Source organism: Mesoplodon bidens (assembly GCF_964165515.1).
Source record: "Mesoplodon bidens genome assembly, chromosome: 2".
Taxonomy (NCBI): domain Eukaryota; kingdom Metazoa; phylum Chordata; class Mammalia; order Artiodactyla; family Ziphiidae; genus Mesoplodon; species Mesoplodon bidens.
Window position 1 is genome coordinate 184,957,534 of NC_138177.1, and position 17,822 is coordinate 184,975,355.

General features: G+C 54.5%; 1 protein-coding gene across 5 annotated transcripts; it reads left to right on the forward strand.

Annotated features, from left to right (window-relative positions):
• Positions 1–1,356: 1,356 nt before the first annotated feature.
• WRAP73 (WD repeat containing, antisense to TP73) lies at positions 1,357–17,787 on the forward strand. 5 transcript variants are annotated; one of them, XM_081223970.1, is made up of 12 exons: positions 1,382–1,509; positions 4,816–4,968; positions 5,463–5,579; positions 11,865–11,937; positions 13,206–13,309; positions 14,040–14,126; positions 14,420–14,554; positions 14,636–14,713; positions 15,769–15,874; positions 16,479–16,604; positions 17,009–17,200; positions 17,435–17,787. In XM_081223970.1, exons 1-12 carry the CDS (start codon positions 1,441–1,443, stop codon positions 17,575–17,577), a joined length of 1,383 nt encoding a protein of 460 aa, XP_081080096.1. In that variant the 5' UTR covers positions 1,382–1,440; the 3' UTR covers positions 17,578–17,787. The 5 variants fall into 5 exon arrangements, with proteins under 5 accessions (XP_081080100.1, XP_081080096.1, XP_081080097.1 ...); XM_081223974.1 differs by having other exon boundaries at positions 1,357–1,509; positions 14,420–14,713; XM_081223971.1 differs by having other exon boundaries at positions 14,420–14,713; positions 17,009–17,187.
• Positions 17,788–17,822: the final 35 nt, after the last annotated feature.

Below are 17,822 nucleotides of genomic sequence, written 5' to 3' on the forward strand. Positions count from 1 at the left end.
ATTTCGAAGGCTCTAGGCGGCGGGCACGTGGTGTACGCTGCCTTCTGGTGCTCAAGGGACCCGTTATCTCCCTCCGACCGATGCTCCCAGGCCAGGGGAACCCACGCGGCAATGTTGCCGTGGAACTGTGCGCAGCCCCGGACTGGTGCACGGCGTCCGCACCTCACCTGGCCCGTCTGGCTGACTGCCACACACCTTTATGGCTCACCTACTGTTTGCAAGGTGCGGGGTAAGGGGGGTGGGCCCAAAGACGAATCACACACAGGGTTTGATCTGGCCAGGGAAAAAAAAAAAGGCCGGCACCGCCGAGCAGGACGCCTGCACGCATCCCCTACCCGTTCGTTCTGGGAAGTCGGTGGGCTTCCGCAGGGCGAAGACGCGGGCCCGGCTCGCGGAGGTACGAGGAGGACCCGGGCCGGGTCTTGGTTCTCAGAACGCAGGGTCGGGGTTGGGTGTCGGGGTCCGTGCCATCTTGGGGCGGCAGAGGCGCCGGCAGGGCCTGGCGGGGGTGTGGGGGGAGGCTGCAGTTGGGTGAAGAGGACCAGGAGTCCCTAGAGGGCGAGGGGACAAGGCCCTCGCGGGGCAGCCAACAAGGTTGCCAGAGCCAGCGCCGACGCAGCTGCTCGCTCCCGTCCGTGCGGAGGGCGGGTGCGGCGGGGCCCCGGGTCCGGGCCCGGGTGTCCTTCTCCTCCTCGCGGGTTCGAGCGCAGGTGCGCGCGTGAGATGGACAAGCGGGTGCGCGGAATCCACGCGCTCTCCGTGCGGAGTAAGCGTCAAATTCGTTCTCTCCTGGATCAGAGCAGCTCCTGAACGTGAAGTGAGGGCCTTGCTGCAGCCATAGTTGCCGGACTTAGCCAAAAGACAAACAAAGAAAGACGAATATTTATTCATACTCCATGTATAAAATATAATACACGTATTATGCGCTATATTATATATTCTATACACAAGCGCATGTTTATGCTTGAATACATTTACATGTAAATATGTCTTTACCTTAAATATAAATACATGAATATAAATACACAGACACACAGGACGCCAGTTAAATTTGAATTTCAGATAAGGGGGTAATTTTTTAGCATAAATACGTGCCATGTAGTATTGGGGAACATATTTATCCTAGAAAATGATTCGCTGTTTATATGAAGTTCAGTTTAAGTGCACTTTCTGCATTTTATCTGGCAACCCTAGCTGAAGGGGACCTCCCCACACCCGAGCATCGGCGGAAATCCCGGGTGGGACGAAACGCCGCGTCTCCTTTAAGGCGCGGCGGCGCGCGGGGCGCCGGGTGGCGAACTACAAGCCCCATAATGCCGCGCGTCCGCCCGGAGCCCTGACTGGCTGCGGCGCTCGCCCTCCGTCACTTCCGGCCGCGGAAGGGTGGCTGCGGCGGGCTTGGCGGGCTGGGTTTTGCGGTCGTGGGGTCCAGCGGCCGCCATGAATTTCTCCGAGGTGTTCAAGCTCTCCAGCCTGCTCTGCAAGTTCTCTCCGGACGGCAAGTACCTGGTGAGCGGCCGCGGGGCCTGGGCCGAGGGTGGGCCCTCCGCGGAGAGGCGCCTGTCCTCACCGGGAGGCGGGGACCCAGGGAGCGGAGAGCGGGGCGGCCGCTGGGCCCGGATGGAGGGAGCTCGAGGGTCTGCAGGTGTGGGCCCCGGGCAGGTGCTGCAGACAGGTGACCCTGGGAAGGGGACCTGGGAAGATGCTGCAGCCTGGGAACCTAGGAAGCCGCCTGCTGCCTGCACCTGGGTTCCCACCTGTTAAAGGCCGGTAAAAACAATGCTGCTTTCACGGATTTGAGGACACAGGAGATATCGGATCATTGTTATTAGTTTGTCACAAAAGGCAGGTATATAGTCCTGTTGGCTGTAAACTGGTGCAGTGGTGCAGCTGCTTGTTGTCGCCTTTCCCAGCCCTCTTCACCCGTCTCTACCACATGCCAGATGAATGATTTAAATAACTAGCATTCTATGCGCAGATAAAGAGAGTTGTCCCCACTCCTGAGATTTGAGCTGCTGATTCCATGGGTGGCAGGCAGAATGCTTCTGACATCACTGAGCTGTCTTGTACATGAAAGTTAAGTTTTGAAATATACCAGCGTGACCCGTGTATACCCTCAGAATCTTAGGGTGAGGGCATGTGGTGGGTGAGGGGTAATTGGCATTGGAAAGACATTAAGAAGAAAAATTATGCTTTATAAAAAGTGTACTTAGCTTCACTAATTAACTGATGCTTCCTGATTCTTTTTTCAGTTCGAGCTTTGTTAACATTCCTTTCATCCTCATCTGGTTCTTTGAGGATGGATGTACATGTTTGCCTTCTTTGTGGAGGTTTTTTTCTAAATCACATAATATGGCATTCAGCTCCAAAATACAAAATGTCTTTAGCTTAAATGGCACCCCAAAAACCTTGGTATATTCAAAATACTCCCGCATATGTTAGGGGTTCCCCCCCTTTGGTCATTTTTGAAAATTCTAGTGAATTATAAAGAGAGAGATTATATTTCCTCATTAAATTTTGGTACTTTTTTGGTTTTTACACCAAAATAATCAGATATTTCTGATTTAAATATCGTGAGCACTAGGCAGTAATGTTACTGGAACCATGTTCTTCAAAGCTCTATCCTAGGTGCTGGAAAAAGTAGGGCCATGTTGCCATTTTTAATATCTTGCAACAGATTTGATATGGCTTTTCCAAGTGTTGCTACAAACATTCCATTTTGTAAGGAGTTTATTGTAACTGATCACAGCTTTCAAAGCTACAAATATGAAAAAATAGACACGGGACACATAGTATTTCTAATCTGCAGGCCCTCCCCCACTCTCCTTTTCCCATGCAGAACTCATGTGGCTTTTTTTTTTTTTTTTTTTTTTTTGGCGGTGTTCGGTCTTCGTTGCCGCGTGCAGGCTTTTCTCTAGTTGCAGCAAGCGGGGGCTACGGGGGCTACTCTTCGTTGCGGTGCACGGGCTCTAGGCGTGCGGGCTTCAGTAGTTGTGGCTCGCGGTCTCTAGAGCGCCAGCTCGGTATTTGTGGCACACGGGCTTAGTTGCTCTGTGGCATGTGGGATCTTCCCAGACCAGGGCTCGAACCCATGTCCCCTGCATTGGCAGGCGGATTCTTAACCACTGCGCCACCAGGGAAGTCCCTCTTGTGGCTTTTTTTTAATGGGAGTTTATAAAACAAAAATCCAATAATCCAGTTTGACCTTGATAAATACAAAAATGAAGCAATTAACATTTAAAAGCCAGTTCTTGATTTTTGAACTGTGAGGTACTCTCCTATTAGCAGATACGTTTACTCAATCATAGAAATTATTTGCTTGGATTTGGATATTATTAACAAATATGGACATAAAGTAACTGTATCTTTAAGAAAACTGTATTAACACTTAAACTTTTCAGAGTCAGGATTAGGAATAAGTTAATGTGTGTGTGTAAGAAACCCCCCAGCCCTTCCTCCTATGAGTCCCACACGACTGCCACACTCAACACTTCTGACACATCTGGTCACCAACTGTGTGGGGTTTTTTCCCCACACCAAGCAGTTGTCCACCACGCCAGCTGGGTGTCCTACAGTTTGACTCAATTCTGACGCTGCCTACCTGGAGAGAGCGCCAGGTCCCACAGGTTAGGGGCTCAGTCCCGCAAGACTGCTTCCTCCCCCTTCAGACGCCAGTTGCAAGTCCAGGTTGTCACCTGTGCTTCTCACCAACTGGCTGTAGGTCAGAGGTTCCATGATGTCCTCTTTGGGTTCCATTGATTTGCTAGAGTGACTCACAGCACTCAGAGAAACACGTTTACCAGTTTATTAAAGGATATATGGTAAAGGACACAGATGAGCAGCCAGATGAAGAGATACACAGGGTGAGGTCCGGGTGGTCCTGAGTGCAGGAGCTTCTGTCCCTGTGAATTTGGGATGCGTCACCCTCTGTGTCTGGTTGTGCTCACCCCCCTGGAAGCTCTGAACCCCGTATTATTGGGATTTTACGGGGCCTTCATCACATGGGCCTGAGCCATCATTATCTCCATTTTTAGACCTTTTCGCCAGAGAGGAAGGGAAGTGGGGCTGAAATTCCAAGCTTCTAATCTTGGCTTGGTCTTCCGGGTGACAGCCCCGTCCGGGAGCCCACCCAGAGGTGCCGCTCTAGAACAAAAGATGCTCCTGTCACCCAGGAAGTTGCAAGGGTTTCATTCAGGAGCCCTGTGTCAGGACCTGAGGGCAGAGACCAATAGGTCTTTTCTGTTCTCTCATCACAGGTAAATGAGCATTTATGAAGCGTCCGTACGCTTGCAGAATTTCAAATCTGTATATTGACTTTCTGTTGCTTAGGCTCCAGGTCAGACATTGAACAGAAGGGAGCCGCGTTTCTGGGGTCGTGTTTCTGGGGTCGTTCTCGCCAGCAGCCCTGAGCCTCCCTGCTCACTCCTTACAGACTGTCTGCAGGTGATAAAAGCAGAGAGGATTTGGTTGTTTACAGACGAGCCTTTCCCTAGTGCTGCTTCCTGCTTCAGTGATAGTCATACAGTGAAGAAAGTAGAAAATGACTCCAGTGGAGCGTTTTAAAATAATACTTTCCCCGGGGATTTAACAGTTTGGGCACCTGGTTTGTACATTTCAGTTTTTATCTTCCATTAACTCATCTTGGTTGAGAAAGGGCTGTCCACGTGATGAGCACGAGGCCGTCTAGGCAGAAAGCGTGTGTGGAGGGAGAGAAGGAGGCAGCCCCTGGCTGGAGGGCCGCGCCGCCACGCCACGCCACGCCGAGAGCACCCTCCTCCAGAGCCCACACCGCCCGCCTCTCTCCTCCCTTTCCAGGCTTCCTGCGTCCAGTACCGGTTAGTGGTCCGGGATGCCCACACCCTCCAGATCCACCAGCTGTACACGTGCCTGGACCAGATCCAGCACATCGAGTGGTCGGCCGACTCGCTCTTCATCCTGTGTGCCCTCTACAAGCGGGGGTTGGTGCAGGTTTGCGGCCCGCGGCTCGGACGCCCCCCGTACCGGAGCGTAGCCCCCGCGAAGGGCCGCGTCCTGTGCCCTGCCGGTCTGGAAGAAGAGGCAGCACAGCTCAAAGGCCGTGCATAGTTCGCTCACAGTTTAAGTACTTTTAGGATAAGAAGACACTTAAGTGTCCTTGATCTGTAACCAAGTTTATCCAGTAACAGGCAACGTTCAGAGGGCAGCCCAGCAACTCGCTCGTCCTGTGTGGGGGCGCTGAGATGTGTCTTGTTGTAGACCCCAAACCTAACTGAGGTCTCAGGGACAGCAGAGGGGTGCACCCTTCCAAGCGCGACAACACGCCATCACCGAGAAGCGTGCCTTACCTCTGTGGTGCACCCCAGGCCGAGCCCTTTGTGCTGGAAGATTCCGAGGGCTCGCCCGTGTTTGCCTCCACACAGCTCCTGGCTGGTGGTCTTCGAGCCTACGTAGCGCACTGACTCGTCTCTCTCTTGTGACTGTAGGTGTGGTCTTTGGAGCAGCCAGAGTGGCACTGCAAAATAGACGAGGGTTCGGCAGGGCTGGTGGCCTCCTGCTGGAGCCCCGATGGGCGCCACATCCTCAACACGACGGAATTCCACGTGAGTGGGATGCCCTGAATGCCCCCCCTCCTGAATTGCTTGGGAGCATTAGAGTGGGTGGTTTGGGGGGAAGGGTATATGTCGTAAGTGGTCAGAGCATTATAAGCCCATGAGTGTTGTTATATAATCTTTTTGCCCAGTTTTAATGAAAAGAAAAGATTTTTTTTAAAAGAACAGATAAATTACATTTTTAAGGATTTAAACAGGTTCTTCGTTCAACAATTGAAAATGAACTTCAATATGAACAAATTTACATCTTTTCCTCAGGACATCTGATCTGTGTGTTTCTAACCTCTTCATTCATTTCCTCTTCAAGCCTTGGGCTTACTTGGGACATGGGGCCCTGGGCAGGAGCTCTGAGTGCGAAGAACATTTGAAATCTGACAGTAAATCAGAGATAGCTCGGGTGGTGTGAACTCATCTCGTCAATGTGTCCCATTAGGGGATCAGGGAAGGCTGGGGTGGTGTGAACACATCTCGTCATTATATTGAATTTGATGTCTGCCAGTTTAGGCCGTTGGGGAGGGAGACAGCAAGTGAAGGGGGCCTGGTTTCTCCACGTTACACACGTTGACATTTTACAGGGCTGTTGGAGAGAACTTGAGCTGTTCATATAGCCTCATCTAAAAGGCTTCATGCTTATAATTCTTCGGGCCCAAATCCAGCCCCCAGACGGGCACCTGCCAGTGTGAAAGAGAAACCGTGCTCTTTGGACAAGGTTCACTGATAGGCAGCCTGTGCGCTGCCGTGAGGCCTGAGAACAGAGCGCTCAGGACTGCAGGGTGTCTGTGGGCCCCACCTCAGCCCGCGGGGCCCCTTGCTCTGCATTTTGCTTTAAGCATGTCCTTACTTACCTTAAGGTCTCATCTGTGTGTGCGCGTGTGTGTGCAGACACCATACACTATGGTGTGCATTGGTCTAAAGTTTGCTTAAATGAATTCATAGTCTGTGTTCTGTTGTGGTTCTTTCTTCCCCCTAGATATCGTTTTTGAGATTCATCCATGTCGAGGGTTTGACTGCTTCTTTCAGTCCTTGTAGGGAAAGTCGTGCCACGGTTTATGCAGCCACCCTGCTGGTGCTGGGCATTGGAGCTGTTGCGGTCCATGCTGCAGGGAATGGATTGTGGGCGTCTGCTCTGGCCCGTATCCAGGCGTTCTCTCTCGGACGTTTGGGGAGGGGAGGTCGCCTGGTTGTAGGAGATGCGGTTTGATCAGGATGATAAATGGATGCCAGTCCAGTAGACCTGCAGTGGTACTGCACTGTGGTTTGCATTTTCATTTCTCTAAGTGTTGGTGACGTCAAGTTTCCATATCTTATTTTATACATACCCATGCACACACTTAATTTAAATATGTGTTTCAGGTTCACGTGGAGTTTATAGTGGTGGTGTCAGGAGTGAATCCGTTTTTATCTGTTCCCAACAGGATTTGTTAAGAAGTCCGTCTTTACCACCTGTCTCGAGAACTGAATTTCTTTACACCGACACGATGGGTTCCGATTTTCCATTCTGTGCCATCGTCGGCCCGTTTCACTCCTGTGTTACAGGATGTTAACATGTAACAGGGCTGTGCCCTCCTCGCTGCCTCTGCTCTGCCAGGTTTTCTCATGTGTTTTTGAGGCTCTGTTACTAGAACTGTTACAAGTTTCATGGTGAATTGAGCCTTTTATCATAATAAACTGTTCTTCACGTCTCATAGTTTTTTCTGTTCTGCAGTGTGTTTTGTCAGATGTTGGCATCAAATGCCATCCTTCCGTGGTTAAGGGTTTCAGGGTATATCTTTTTCATCCTTTTACTTTCAGCCTTTCCGTATCCTTAAATATTAGTATGTATGTTGTAAATAGCCTGTAGTTGGCTTAAAAAAATAAACCCCGACCGGAAAACTTTTTCTTCTATCTCAATAAAGCCAACTGGGACTACTTATGAACAGCAACATTCGCCCACTTTAAGCGTGTGGACCGTGAGCTGGGACACGTAGCTGCCGCCCCGGTGGGGATGGAGCATGCTCACACCCCCCAGTGGGCACCTCCCGCCCTCCAGTCGTCCTGCTGCCCACCTCTCTGCTTCCTGTCGCTCTTGGTTTACGGTTCAGATTCCACGCGAGAGGGGCCACGTGGCTCGCAGAGTTGTGTGTTTGGCTCCCGTCACTTGGCCTCATGCTCTTCTTGAAATTCGTCCGCGTCTGTGGGCATCCGCTCCGGTTTCTCGGAGCTGAGTGGTGTCCCCGTGTGGATTCCCCACCCTGTGTGTGTATCACCCACTGGCCGATGGAGCTGTTGTGAATATCCTCACACAGGCTGTCTGCGGACACGGGTTTTTCTCTCTCTCGGGTAAAAACCTGGAGTGGGGGGTGCCGGGAGGTGTATGTTGACGGCTGAAGAAACCGCGGACTCTTTACCGCAGTAGCCCTGCCGTTGAGCCCTGCCCCCAGCAGTGTGGGAGTCTGTTCCACAGTCTCACCAGTGCTGCTCATCACAGCCTCTTCCGTCAGGCAATCTGATGTGTGCCGGTGTCTCATTGTAGGTTTTCTTGGTGATTTCCATTTGACTAATGATATTAAGCGTCTTTTGTGTGCCCGTCATCCTATAACTCTTGTCTGTTCATATCGTCTGTCCGTTTCTGTATTAGGCCGTTTGTCCTTTTGTTGAGCTGTAAGGTTCTGGTCACAAGTTCTTTGTCAGATACATGTTTAGTAAATATTCTCTCCTGGTCTCTGGCTTGCTTTTTCATTTTGATAACAGTTTCTTTTAAAGAGCAGTCTTTCATTTTGACGGGGTCTAATGGGTCAATTTTTTCTTTTATCATTTGTGCACTTTGTGTCTAAAGAAATCCCTGCCCAACCCAAGATCACAGAGTTTCTTCTGTTTTCTTTTAGAAGTTTTGTGATGTTAGCTCCTGAGTTTAGATGTGCGCTTTGTCGTGAATTTCTATCCTTTCCCCACTTTGCACCTTTGTCAGAGATCAGTTGCCTGTGGGTATGTGGGTCTCTTTCTGGACTCTGTCTTGATCCATTGATCTCTTAGTCTGTCTTTGTGCCAATACCACATGCTCCGGGTCACTCAAGCTTAATAGTAGGTCTGGAAACTCACATCAGTGTGTTTTCCAGTTTTGTCCTTTTTCAAAGTCGTTTTGGCCATTCTGGGTCTTTAGTATTTCCGTATCGATTTTGGAATAAATTAGTCAATTTCTTTAAAAAAAAAAAAAAAAAAAATTGTGCCAGGATTTTAAAATTGAGATTGCACTGAATCTGTAGACCAGTTTGGGGATAATTGCCATCTTAACAATACTGAGTCTTTGGATCCATGCACAGAGGATACTTCTCGTTTTTTTAAGTCTTTAAAATTTTTTTCTAAGCAATATTTTCATTGTATAGATCTTGTACAGACTTTATAAACTTTATTCCAAAGTTTTAAATTTTGTTGTATCAGCTCTTGACTCTGCTTCAGCCCAGGGGAAGAGCCAAGGGTGTTCACGCAGGTGTGCATGTGTCAACCTGGAGGAGTTTGACCTCTGAATGCATTCCCACTTCTAACAAGAGAGGGAAGCCGCGCACATCCGCGCTGGTAAAGAACTCGGTGGGCTGCTGTCAGTTTGCTGTGGTTCTTTTTTTGTTATTTTGCGGTACGTGGGCCTCTCACTGCCGTGGCCTCTCCCGCTGCGGAGCACAGGCTCCGGACGCGCAGGCTCAGAGGCCATGGCTCACGGGCCCAGCCGCTCCGCGGCATGTGGGATCTTCCCGGACCGGGGCACGAACCCGCGTCCCCTGCATCGGCAGGCGGACTCTCAACCACTGCGCCACCAGGGAAGCCCCTTGCTGTGTTTCTTGAGTTAATTTCCCAAACAATCTCTGAGTTGGAAAAGCTCATTTTAAGTATTTTTGCTCAAGTACTGGAATTTTCCAGGTCACCGGCAGCAGTGATCAAGTAATAAAAATGTACTTATTTTTTTACGTCGAGACAACTAGAAAGTGTTGTGGAAAAGGAGATGAGCTAAGGAGCCCTTTCTCAAAAGTGACTGTTCTCTGGCGAGATTAGCATTCCAGTTCACCCTGAAATGTGGCAACGCCTGAAAGCCCAGCCCAGAGGGGGGTCCTGCTGAAGGGCCGACACCTTGGAAGGACCCTTGGTGGTGACGGTGATGCCGTGGGACCTGACCTGAAATCCCAGGTCAAGGCCCCCTGGCCTCCGCTTTCCCGCCGCAGGGTGTGTGGGTGGGCACAGAAGCGGGCCTGGCCGGCGGCCCTCCGGGAGCCTGCCCTTCGGCCACCTCTGACCTGTCCCCCTGCGCTCTCCCCTCCTGCAGTGCTGCCACCTTCCTCGAGCTTACGGAGGGGAGGCAGGTGTTTATCTGCCTCTTTCTTTCTCACTGGATTTGTTAAGGTTACACACAGTTGGGTTTCTTTTAATGGTTTTGATGGGGGATGGCAGGTAAAAATCAGGCTTAGGTGCTTACTGTCTTTTCTGCCTTTAACAGAGAAGTGTGGACGGGGCAGGGGATGGGGGGCCCCAGTAGGGAGCGCCTGGGCCTTCCCTCCTCTCCCTCGCTCACCTGGAGGACAGGTGCTCCCGGCCACATGGCGCCGGCTGTGCGTGTCCAGGTGGATTTAACACCCAGACCTGCTGGGCTGGGAAGGGTGTGCCTTTCCACCCTCCTCAGCCTCCGAGAGCAGGAGGTTTTACAGGGAACAAGCCTGTCCTCAGGGTGAGCCTCGCTCCTGGGCCGTGCCTCGTCTGCACGCCCTGGCACCTTTATCTTAGACGGTCAAGCACTTTACCTCGAGTACAGCCCAGAAGTGCGCCAACCCTGCAGCTGTGTCTACACCCCTTGTCTCCCCTAAATGCCGCGTGAGCTTTTCACAGAGGCAGTTCAGGACATCAGGTTCTTTTCTTTCCTAAGAGACAATGTGGAGAAAATGCAGTTAATTCATTTTTTAAACCTCCTAAGCTAAAAAAGAAAAAGGCCTAGCTTGCAGGAGTCACACTGGTACAGAAACGCGGGGCCCTGCGTTTTACTTCGTGTGAAGTCCCACAGTTTTTAAAGCTATGCTTATTTGATGAAAGCAGTTTTCCAGCCCGTGTTCCTTACCTCACAACCACGCCCGGTAAACACAGCCTCGTCCGTGTCCACTGGCCTGGGGGCTGCGGGAGCTGGAGGTGGCAGGGTGCCCATTTACCCTCCCTGACGGCCGATGGGAATGGTGTGGACGTGCTTTTCCGAAACAAACATTTGGAAACTTCGGTCAAGGGTGATCGTTCACGTTGAGGCTCCGAGGGGGTCTGGGGCGGCTCCGGCAGCCCTCCCCGTGCCTAGGTGCGGGGGCCTCGCCTGTCACAGGGCTGGGGTGACAGTGCGGAGGCTCTGGGTGCCCCCCCCGACCCCGAGCGCAGCTCCCTGAGCCCAGGCGTCCATCCCTGGCTCACTCGCCGGTCCCTCACTGACACGTCTGCTTCTGGCCGTTTTGCAACAGCCTGGGCAGCTGTCGCTACCTGCACGATGTGCCCACGGTGGGTCCCCCAGAAATCTTGCGCAGAGGCCTCCAGTGCGGGGAGTCGGGCCACTTCCCGTCCCTGCCGGCCTGGGGCTGCCCGGTGAGGCTGAGCCGCTCGCCCTTCACCGGCTTCAGAGGACGGAGGGGCGTCCTGCGTGGCCTCCCTCCTAGACGTGTTTCTCTAAGCAGCCTGTTTAGGGTTATTACTATGTGAAAACTGTGACTACAGCATCCCCCACCCTTATCCGCAGGGGATGCCTTCCGGGACCCCATGGATGCCTGAAACCCCTACAGCGCTGAGCCCTCTATATGTCGCTGTTTCCTATACAGACGTGCCTGTGATAAAACATAAATTAGGCCGAAAAGGAGGGATGACTGTACTTTGAACTAAAACGCACTTATATTTAACTTTGTGTCACTCAGATAATACTGTGACAAAATGAAAACCAAGGACCAGGAGCATTAAATTCAACGAACATGGGAATTCCCTGGCAGTCCAGTGGTGGTTGGGACTCGGCGTGCTCACTGCCGTGGCCCGGGTTCCATCTCTGGTCAGGGAACTAAGATCCCACGAGCCGCATGGCGCGGCCAAAAAAAAATTTAAATTTAACAATCGTAAAATGTGAGTTTGACACACTTCTTCAGACAGAAAACAGCACAGGACTGCTGATGCGGGTACTTCTGCGGGGAATCTCTTGCTTGGGTGCTGACGATCTGGTTTAAGACTTGGAATGGTCTCTCCAAAGATGCTAAATGTATGCTGTTTCCTTTCTCTTTCCCCTCCCTTTGCCCCTGGCAGCTGCGGATAACTGTCTGGTCCTTGTGCACAAAGTCCGTGTCCTACATCAAATACCCTAAGGCTTGTCAGCAGGGTGAGTCGGTCAGAGGTACTCAGAAGCCATTCCTCTGTCGTAGTTTGGGGCTTGGGGACCTTTTTACCCTGGAAAATTTCAAACACAGGCAAGAGCTGCCTCAGCCGTGTGTCAGCTCACAGCCAGTGTTTTTTCTCTATACCCGCCCCCCCCACCCCCAGATTATTTTAAACATACATCCCAGACCTCCTAGTGAGTACTTCGTCTGCGACCATTCCCACCTGTGTCTCTAGGGCTTCTCCTTTACGCGACGTCAGTGACTAAGGAGGGTACTGTCCTCTAGGACGTCAGAGACGAAGGACTTACACGTAAACCCTGTACATCTGCTGCCGGCCTGGGTGCTCAGGCCCCTCCAGTTCATGTCAGCCTCGCACCCCCACCTCCCACACCGGATTCTGAACCGAATCCTCCATTGACTCAACTGTGTGAGGCCTGGAGCGGGGAAATGGCGACCTGTCCCACCTGGACATCACTGAGGAGGGCCAGAGGCACGTGTCCTCTGTGCCGGCGGGGAGCCCGCCCCGCGGGTTGAGCTGGGCCGAGAGCCAGGCGGGCGCCCCACTCTCTTGAGACCTGAAGTTACGTGACGGTCTCTCAGTTAAGAAACAGGAGGAAGCGGTGCATAGTTTGAATGATTTTTCCATTTTTTCTCTTGCCGTCAGCAGTTTGAACCTCACATCTGAATGGTGTGCAATTGTACACTTATTTTTTATTTTTATAGTTTGAATATCAGTGTCTCTCCAGATGACACACACCCTCCTTGGTGGAAATGACAGCTCTGTCATCTAGGTGTTCTTTTGACCCATGAGGTATGGAATGTGGCCACGGGCTCGGTTCGCTAATACGGACCCAGAAAGTACAGTCTGGTTGCAGCCAGATTCTTAACCTTGAATTGACTTCTTCCGAATTTAAATTCAAAAGTAAAAATCGGAAATGTCACGACAAGCCTGCTCTGAACCAGCTGAGTTTCCTGCAGTTAATTTCCTAAGAACACAACACTCCGTAGGGCACTGCGCTTCCCAGTAATGTTTTGGGGCTCATCGGGGCTCAGGTCGCTGTGTATTTCTCGCAGGTTCTCTGCAGGTCAGAAGTCTGAGCAAGGGTGTGGAGACCCCGCCCTGTGTAGACACACGCTCCCTGCCGCGGACGCCGGGCTCTGTGTGTCACGTCCCCCTCTTCAGACCTCTGCTTTCTCTTTCTCGTTCTAACTTGAAAACCACTGCTGCAATCTGCTGCTCGATCCCGGGACCTTTCACTCTTCTCGGCAGGAATAACCTTTACCAGGGACGGCCGCTACCTGGCGCTGGCCGAGAGACGGGACTGCAAAGACTACGTGAGCATCTTGGTCTGCAGCGACTGGCAGCTTCTGCGGGTGAGACTTGTCCCCACCTGGGAGCGGAGTGACCCTGGGGCGTGGGGGGAGGGGAGAAGTGCGTTGTCTGAGGTTCCAGGGCATCTTCTGCGTGGTGTGGAGCAATGGGATTCCACATTCCCAAAGGCCGGTGCTGCCTGTAACCACGTGGCGCGCACACCGGCAGGCGTTCGTAGGACGTGGTGAGACGGCGCATGCTTGCGGTGTGTTCACAGTTAACAGGCCACCAGGTTGGTGCCACCTCCCTTCCTGTTGGTTCCGTGGTATTTGCATACATGTGGCTGCATCAGGCGGAAGAGGGAGCCGGAGTTTAACACTGAGCATGTGCCTGCGCGGGGCGGGAGGCCATGGACACAGACGCACAGGGCCGGGCAGGACCCCCGGATGCCGTCAGACGGAGGCCTCCTCGACGGGGCAGGGATGTCCTGGGAGGGTCTTGCCTGGGCTGGTCTTAAAGGCACAAGACTCAGCCAGGCAAGAAGGGGGTACAGGCGCGGGGTGGACGGAGGCCTGAGCCACATCGCGGCCGCGTGTACCCGGCCTGGAACCTCCCCAGCGCTCAGGCCAGACGTCACAGCAGGAGGACACGGTTGTACACGTTTCTGTCCGTGGCTAGATGAGGAAATTAAATGCTGAATGTGTTAACACATCAGTTATAAAGTAAACGTTCGTGTATCTGTTGAAGAAAACATTTTCAATTTCATCTCTCCCCCCCGCCCGCCTCGGCAAGCACTTTGACACGGACACGCAGGACCTGGCCGGGATCGAGTGGGCCCCCAACGGCTGCGTGCTGGCCGCCTGGGACTCCTGCCTGGAGGTAGACAGGCCCCTCGGGACCCTTTCTGCTCTAAGCGCCGATGCCAGTATTTCTCTCACAGTCTCCGAACGCCGAGAGTATTAACTGCCTCTTTCAGACGTCAAGCCGAGGAGCTTGTTAGCGCCCGGTTCCCCTTTCCCACGGCGTTACCGCTTGGCTCCTCTAGTCGTGGTCCCACGTCCCCGTTTCCCGCCGCCGTCGGGGAGGGCAGTGTCCCCGCACCGAGTCTCACTGCCTCCTGAGTGGCTGCCTTACCTGCTCCGGGCTCAGTGACAATTTCAATGTCTCGGCAGTACAAGATCCTGCTCCACTCCCTGGACGGCCGGCTGCTGTCTACGTTCTGTGCTTACGAGTGGTCCCTGGGCATCAAGTCCGTGGCCTGGAGCCCCAGCAGTCAGTTCCTGGCAGTCGGGAGCTACGACGGAAAGGTGGGAGGGCGTCCTCGGGGCGAAGCCCAAGGCCAGTGCCCCAGCGGCTCTGACCACGTGGTTTCCATCCCCCTGCCACAGGTGCGGATTCTTAACCACGTGACTTGGAAAATGATCACGGAATTCAGCCATCCCGCGACCATTAATAATCCCAAAATAGTAAGTCTGGAAGCACGTTTCTGTTTGAGCAGTATTTGAGGAAGGGGGGTCGAAAACTGCTTTTTCACTTTCTGTTATTTATGGTGCTACAGGTACTTACATCCCCATAACCTTCTGATACTGTAACATTTCAAACGTCAGACTTGCCCAGTGGCCTTTGTTTCTCCTGCCACATTCCCAGGGGGTCCAGGGTGGTGTCCTTCCCCTCCCCAGCCCCCAGCCCCCAGCCCCGCGGCTCGCTCTGGGACCAGCTCCTGCTCTGCGCTGTGAACAGGGTCCCCTGCCTGCAGGCGCCAAGCATCTGCTGGGCCACCCACTGTGCTCTGGGCCAGTCGGAGAAGAGCAGGCAGACCCTTGCCCCATGGAGTCTGGGCCAGGGCTGGGAGGGCTGGTGTCTTCCCCGGGTGGGTAGGAAGGCTGCCTGCCAAGGGGTCCTGGGGCAGAGACAGGGAGGAGGTGACGCAGGGTTTGGCGGGGAGCAATTCGGGCAGTAGGAACAGGCAAAGGAGTGCAAAGGCCCTGAGGTGGAAACAAGCATCCATTTATTCAGCAGGCGCCAGTCTGGGTGCTGGGAGACCTTAGGGACCCGGAGAGACACCCCGCCTCGGCGGGGACAGCAGGGATGGGGACAGACACCCTAGTGAGTTGTCTGCTGGTGAGGGACCTAAGATGGGTGAGTGGTGAGGAGAGAAGCAGCCGTGGGGCTGCTGTACAGCCCGTGAGCCGGTGGCGGTCCTGACACCGGCAGGGCCTGGAGGACCTGCTGGAGCTGCAGGAACAGGACTGGAAGGCGGCCGGGTCGGGTGGGGCTGCCCCAGGCCTCGCAGGGTTCGCTGGGGGTCCTTCCATCCCGCGGCCGGTGTGGTCTGAAGGTGTCGGGCCGCTCGCCCTTCCCGTCAGGCCTCCGGTGATGCATGCCGCCTCGCTCCTGGCCCGTCTGTCATCTGTCCCCACTGAAGTGCTGGCCCAGGGGTGAGACCTCGTGGAGAGTGCCCAGGAGGGCGCGGTAAGCGGGGCCGCGGCTGCACATCCTGCCCGAGCCGTCTGTCTTCCAGGTGGTGTACAAGGAGGCCGAGAAGAGCCCGCCACTGGTGCTGGGCCGCCTGGCCTTCCTTCCGCCCAGAGCAGCGGCTGGGCCCCTGTCCTCCGCGGAGAGCAAATGTGAGCAGCTGGGCCCGGGGTGGGGGCCTTTCTCTTCCTCCCCTTTCCTTTCCTTTTATTATGAAGAAAAAGTCCTCTGGGTCCAGGATTCCAGACGGTCCTTGTTTTTTTTTAAATCCTCTCCGTTCCTGCGACGCCTGGTAGCCAGCGTCTCTTAGCTGTGGGCCAGCAGGCCGCCTGGCCACTGGCTCTGTTGACTGAATACAAGCCCTGGGAATCCTAATTTGACGGCTGGTCCTCTGAGGGCGACTTCTTAATGAACAGTGACTTCCTTGGGTGAACAGGGCCCTCAAAGGGCTCAGGGAGACGCCGCAGCTGTGTCGGGGACCTGGGACGTTACTCGTCTGTAAAATGGCGTAATTAGGGCGTCAGAGGAGCCACTGGGACGGCCACCAGGCCCTGCAGTGGCGCCTGGCCCGTCGCAGCTCCGGAAACGGCCTCGCAGGGGAGGGCGCGAGGACGGGCCTTGTGCACCGCGGCCGGGTTCCCACCGAGCCCTGTTTTCCCTAAGATCCTTGCTCCTCGCCCCGCGGGGGGGTGTGGGCAGGACCACAGGCCCTCGCCCCGCGAGGAGGCTCAGGGTGCTCTCTCTTTTGACGCCCAGACGAGGTTGCCTCGGTGCCGGTCTCCTTACAGACCCTGAAGCCTGCTGCCGACAGAGCCAACCCCAGGATCGGCGTCGGGGCGCTGGCCTTCAGTCCCGACGGCTGCTTCCTGGCGACGAGGAGTGGTCAGTGGCCGTGCACGTGTGCACGCTGTCCCCTCACCGCTCCCTCAGGGCCGGGCACTCAGACGCTCGGAAGGAGAGTCGGGGTGCGGGTCTGCCGCACGTGCTTCCTCCCGTCCTGCTGCAGAGGCGTCTCGGGCCACTGGGCCCCTCGGGGCAGCAGCCGCCCAGCCGCCGCACCTCGGGCCCTGGCCTCCGCTCCCTCTGCGTCCCTCTTGGGAAGGAGCAGGGCTCAGGCCGACAGGACCCCCGTGTGTGCCAGGCAGCCTCGGGGAGGGCCCTCCCCTCCCCTCCCCTCCCCCACTGAGACCCCAGGCAGCATCTGTCCTCAGGCGTGAGCGGCACGGGGGCTCAAGCGGGGGGGGGCAAGGGGTGACCGTGGGCCTGTTCACGTCTTCCTTCCTCAGACAGTGTCCCCACCGCCGTCTGGATCTGGGACATCCAGAAACTGAGGCTGTTCGCGGTGCTGGAGCAGCTGTCCGCCGTGCGCTGCTTCCAGTGGGACCCGCGGCAGGCCCGGCTGGCCATCTGCACGGGGGGCAGCAAGGTGTACCTGTGGTCGCCGGCGGGCTGCGTGTCGGTGCAGGTACCAGGGGAAGGTGAGCGCGAGTGGGGACGCGAGCAAACACGGCCTCGAGCAGAAGGTGAAAGCTCTTCTCGGGAGGCACCTTCCCATAAATCTCAGGGCCGCCAGCCGTGCGCACTTGACTTGGGCCCGTGGCTTTTAGCATCCCAGGCCAGGGGGAGCCTTCCCACCCACTGAACTCTGGGGCTCCAGCTGGGTCACACTGGAACGCTGGTCTATCCTGCTCTAACCTCATGGCTTCCTCCAGGTGACTTCCAGGTGCTCTCCCTGTGCTGGCACCTGAGCGGGGACTCCCTGGCCCTCCTCAGCAAGGACCACTTCTGCCTGTGCTTCCTGGAGACGGAGCAGGGGGTCGGCACAGCCTTCGGGCAGAGGGGTGACCGCACATAGGACCCGTGCATGATCAGGCCCACGTGGCTCAAGGTGGGAGACCTCGGCTTGTGTTGGCCGCGGGAAAGCAGAGCTTGGTGCAGGGTCTCCCACTGGGATGGCCCGGAGGAAACGCTTTGCTTGTTTTTCTATGGCAAGGCATTTTTGTTAATATGTACGGTATAAAACTAATTTTTGTTACTTAAAATAAATATTTGCTAATTCATAAAATGTCTCATGCTTACTTTCTTCAAAGGTTTAGGTCA